This window comes from Callionymus lyra, chromosome 9 (genome assembly GCF_982586985.1).
Source record: "Callionymus lyra chromosome 9, fCalLyr1.hap1.1, whole genome shotgun sequence".
Classification (NCBI taxonomy): domain Eukaryota; kingdom Metazoa; phylum Chordata; class Actinopteri; order Syngnathiformes; family Callionymidae; genus Callionymus; species Callionymus lyra.
The window spans coordinates 27,615,440-27,620,343 of record NC_141826.1 but is presented as its reverse complement, the minus strand read 5'-3'; the positions used below and the strand labels follow the sequence as shown (position 1 = coordinate 27,620,343).

Here is a 4,904-nt window from a genome sequence, read left to right as displayed (position 1 = left end):
ACGTGTTGAGTCATTAACTGTCAACGTTTTGGGTCATTAACTGTCAACGTTTTGAGTCATTAACTGTCAACGTTTTGAGTCGTTAACTGTCAACGTTTTGAGTCATTAACTGTCAACGTGTTGAGTCATTAACTGTCAACGTGTTGAGTCATTAACTGTCAACGTTTTGGGTCATTAACCGTCAACGTTCTGAGTCTTTAACTGTCAACGTGTTGAGTCATTAACTGTCAACGTTTTGGGTCATTAACTGTCAACGTTTTGAGTCATTAACTGTCAACGTGTTGAGTCATTAACTGTCAACGTTTTGGGTCATTAACTGTCAACGTTTTGAGTCATTAACTGTCAACGTTTTGAGTCGTTAACTGTCAACGTTTTGAGTCATTAACTGTCAACGTGTTGAGTCATTAACTGTCAACGTGTTGAGTCATTAACTGTCAACGTGTTGAGTCATTAACCGTCAACGTTCTGAGTCTTTAACTGTCAACGTGTTGAGTCATTAACTGTCAACGTTTTGGGTCATTAACTGTCAACGTTTTGAGTCATTAACTGTCAACGTTTTGAGTCGTTAACTGTCAACGTTTTGAGTCATTAACTGTCAACGTGTTGAGTCATTAACTGTCAACGTGTTGAGTCATTAACTGTCAACGTTTTGAGTCATTAACTGTCAACGTGTTGAGTCATTAACTGTCAACGTGTTGAGTCATTAACCGTCAACGTTTTGAGTCGTTAACTGTCAACGTTTTGAGTCGTTAACTGTCAACGTTTTGAGTCGTTAACCGTCAACGTGTTGAGTCGTTAACCGTCAACGTTTTGAGTCGTTAACTGTCAACGTTTTGAGTCATTAACTGTCAACGTTTTGAGTCGTTAACCGTCAACGTGTTGAGTCATTAACTGTCAAACTTTAAACTCTTTCAGCTTTTATGGAAATAAAGATCATCACCTCGATCAATCATTTCAAGATTATTATAAACAAGTTAAAGTTTCAATTTTTGGGGGGTTTATGGTATTTAGTTTTTTCTGAGTTTGTAAAAAGTCTGAAAAGTTTGTTTCATAATGTCTACATTTGTATCTTCCGGGCCACCGTACTGCGTTGAGCTCTGATCAAGGATATTTCAAACGCCTGGAAACTTCATCTAAAGGCCTCAGACTTGACCAGATATATTTCTGCAGCAAAATCAACTCGTGACGGTTGTGGACGGACGTGGTCGTGGCAGAATCTACCGTCGACGGTTCCGAGTTCAGGTCCCAGACTTGCTCTGGACCGTGAGTTCCCTCTCAGAGCTGATGCTGGTGGACAGCGTGTCCTTGCGACTGTCCTTGGACCTCCTCTCGGAGGTGGGCGAGGAGGTGGTGGTGCACTCCTCCCAGGTCTGGAGCGGGAAGACCCGGTGAGGGTGCGGGTGAGCGTTGGCTCCGGTGCGACCCTCAGCCGTGGTGAAGCAGCTCTCCACGCCCGAGCTCTGCCGCGCCGCGCCGTGTTTGCAGAAGAGGCCGCAGAGAAGCGCCAGGAACTCCTTCCTCACGCTGCGGTGCATGTAGCCGTAGATGTACGGGTGCAGGCAGCACTGCAGGAAGAAGAGCACCAGCGCCAGCGAGCTCATCCAGGCGGGGATGGCGGCCGCGCTGACCACGGACACGATGTTGAGGACGCTGTACGGACCCATGCTGAAGATGTACGACGCCATGATGACGAAGACCACCCGGGCCGCCTTGCAGTGGTAGTGGAACCGCCTCGGTCTCGCCCGGACGGGGTACGCCCGGGCGGGCTCGTCGGGTTGCGGTTGGAGGTCCTGCCGTTGGGTCTTGACGGGATGGACGAGTGCGTTCTGCCGACGAGCCGCTCGGAACACCATCCAGTAGCAGCCCAGCATGACCAGCACCGGCAGCCAGAAGGAGAAGGCGGACACCAGCGCGGCGTAGGACAGGCTGGACGACCACAGCACCGCGCACGCCTGGTGGCGCCGGTCGAAGTGGATGGCGCCCCAGCCGTAGAGCGGCGGCGTGCTCTGCAGGAAGCCCAGCACCCAGGTGCCCACGATCAGGTTGGTGCCCAGGTGAGGGGTCATGCGAGTGGGGTAGGACAGCGGGTGGATGATGGCGAGGTAGCGGTCCACCGACACCACGATGATGGTGTTGACGCCGGCGAAGGCGAACAGGTGCATGAGCACGATCAGCGCCTGGCAGAGGCGGGCGTCCAGCGGCCAGACGCAGGGCAGGGCGGCGGCGATGGCGAAGGGCATGACCAGGACGGTCTGCAGCAGGTCGGCCAGCAGGAGGTTCAGGACGAAGCGGTTGGCCACGTGCAGCAGCTGAGGCTTCCTCTGGAACACCAGCAGCACCACCACGTTCCCGAACAACGACAAGCACACGATGAGGGAGATCAGCACGATCTTGACCACGCTGTCCACTAGAGGCGAGAGAGAGTAATTACACTGTTAGTACAAAGGTGCAAAAAACACTGTGAATGTTTCCATGTTGATTGTATTTTAAAACATTGTTTATTTTTCATTGTTGTTTTGTAATTAAACACTAATATGTCTTTAGTCATAATGTATTTAGGACTTGAATTAAAAACGTAAAGGTTTAATTTACTGTATGGTATATTGTTCTATGTTTGACCATTTTAAAGCAATATTTAAATAACAAACATCTTCGGCCATAATATTATGTATTATTGTTATATAATATATATTGTGTATTCATGAATATGTATCTAAGAAAAAACACGTCTATATTGCAATATTTACTTTACATTTTTTTCCGTTTGTTTTTTGTAATTAAACTTCCGGCCTCTAGATGGCAGCAGTCGTTACGTCCTCCGCAGCTAAAGGAAGAATGATGACTGAGGACGAGAGGATACAGTGAGTCCAGCAGCTTTTAAAGCTGATGTTTGGACATATTTTGGTTTGAAAACAAATGAAAGCAGTTAAGACTTCAAGAGTCATGTGGTCTGTAAATACTACAACACCAGAGTCAAGTACTGGACAATACTACACATATATACTTGTTACTACACTATCACAACACCAGAGTCTAGTACTGGACAATACTACACATGTATACTTGTTACTACACTATCACAACACCAGAGTCAAGTACTGGACAATACTACACATATATACTTGTTACTACACTATCACAACACCATAGTCAAGTACTGGACAATACTTCACATATATACTTGTTACTACACTATCACAACACCAGAGTCAAGTACTGGACAATACTACACATATATACTTGTTACTACACTATCACAACACCAGAGTCAAGTACTGGACAATACTACACATATATACTTGTTACTACACTATCACAACACCAGAGTCAAGTACTGGACAATACTACACATATATACTTGTTACTACACTATCACAACACCAGAGTCAAGTACTGGACAATACTACACATATATACTTGTTACTACACTATCACAACACCAGAGTCTAGTAATGGACAATACTACACATGTATACTTGTTACTACACTATCACAACACCAGAGTCTAGTACTGGACAATACTACACATGTATACTTGTTACTATACTATCACAACACCAGAGTCAAGTACTGGACAATACTACACATGTATACTTGTTACTACACTATCACAACACCAGAGTCTAGTACTGGACAATACTACACATGTATACTTGTTACTACACTATCACAACACCAGAGTCAAGTACTGGACAATACTACACATATATACTTGTTACTACACTATCACAACACCAGAGTCAAATACTGGACAATACTACACATATATACTTGTTACTACACTATCACAACACCAGAGTCAAGTACTGGACAATACTACACATATATACTTGTTACTACACTATCACAACACCAGAGTCAAGTACTGGACAATACTACACATATATACTTGTTACTACACTATCACAACACCAGAGTCAAGTACTGGACAATACTACACATATATACTTGTTACTACACTATCACAACACCAGAGTCAAGTACTGGACAATACTACACATATATACTTGTTACTACACTATCACAACACCAGAGTCAAGTACTGGACAATACTACACATATATACTTGTTACTACACTATCACAACACCAGAGTCATGTACTGGACAATACTACACATATATACTTGTTACCACACTATCACAACACCAGAGTCAAGTACTGGACAATACTACACATATATACTTGTTACTACACTATCACAACACCAGAGTCAAGTACTGGACAATACTACACATATATACTTGTTACTACACTATCACAACACCAGAGTCAAGTACTGGACAATACTACACATATATACTTGTTACTACACTATCACAACACCAGAGTCAAGTACTGGACAATACTACACATATATACTTGTTACTACACTATCACAACACCAGAGTCAAGTACTGGACAATACTACACATATATACTTGTTACTACACTATCACAACACCAAAGTCAAGTACTGGACAATACTACACATATATACTTGTTACTACACTATCACAACACCAGAGTCAAGTACTGGACAATACTACACATATATACTTGTTACTACACTATCACAACACCAGAGTCAAGTACTGGACAATACTACACATATATACTTGTTACTACACTATCACAACACCAGAGTCAAGTACTGGACAATACTACACATATATACTTGTTACTACACTATCACAACACCAGAGTCAAGTACTGGACAATACTACACATATATACTTGTTACTACACTATCACAACACCAGAGTCAAGTACTAGACAATACTACACATATATACTTGTTACTACACTATCACAACACCAGAGTCAAGTACTGGACAATACTACACATATATACTTGTTACTACACTATCACAACACCAGAGTCAAGTACTGGACAATACTACACATATATACTTGTTACTACAC

The 4,904-nt window shown here is 43.1% G+C and overlaps 1 protein-coding gene across 1 annotated transcript in view; it reads right to left on the bottom strand.

Annotated features, from left to right (window-relative positions):
• Window positions 1-1,238: 1,238 nt before the first annotated feature.
• gpr101 (G protein-coupled receptor 101) overlaps window positions 1,239-4,904 on the bottom strand; it is a 7,531-nt gene continuing 3,865 nt past the window's right edge. The window contains exon 2 of the mRNA XM_087798684.1: window positions 1,239-2,432. Within this exon, the coding sequence (XP_087654810.1) occupies window positions 1,239-2,432 (1,194 nt within the window). The remainder of the gene's footprint in view (window positions 2,433-4,904) is intronic.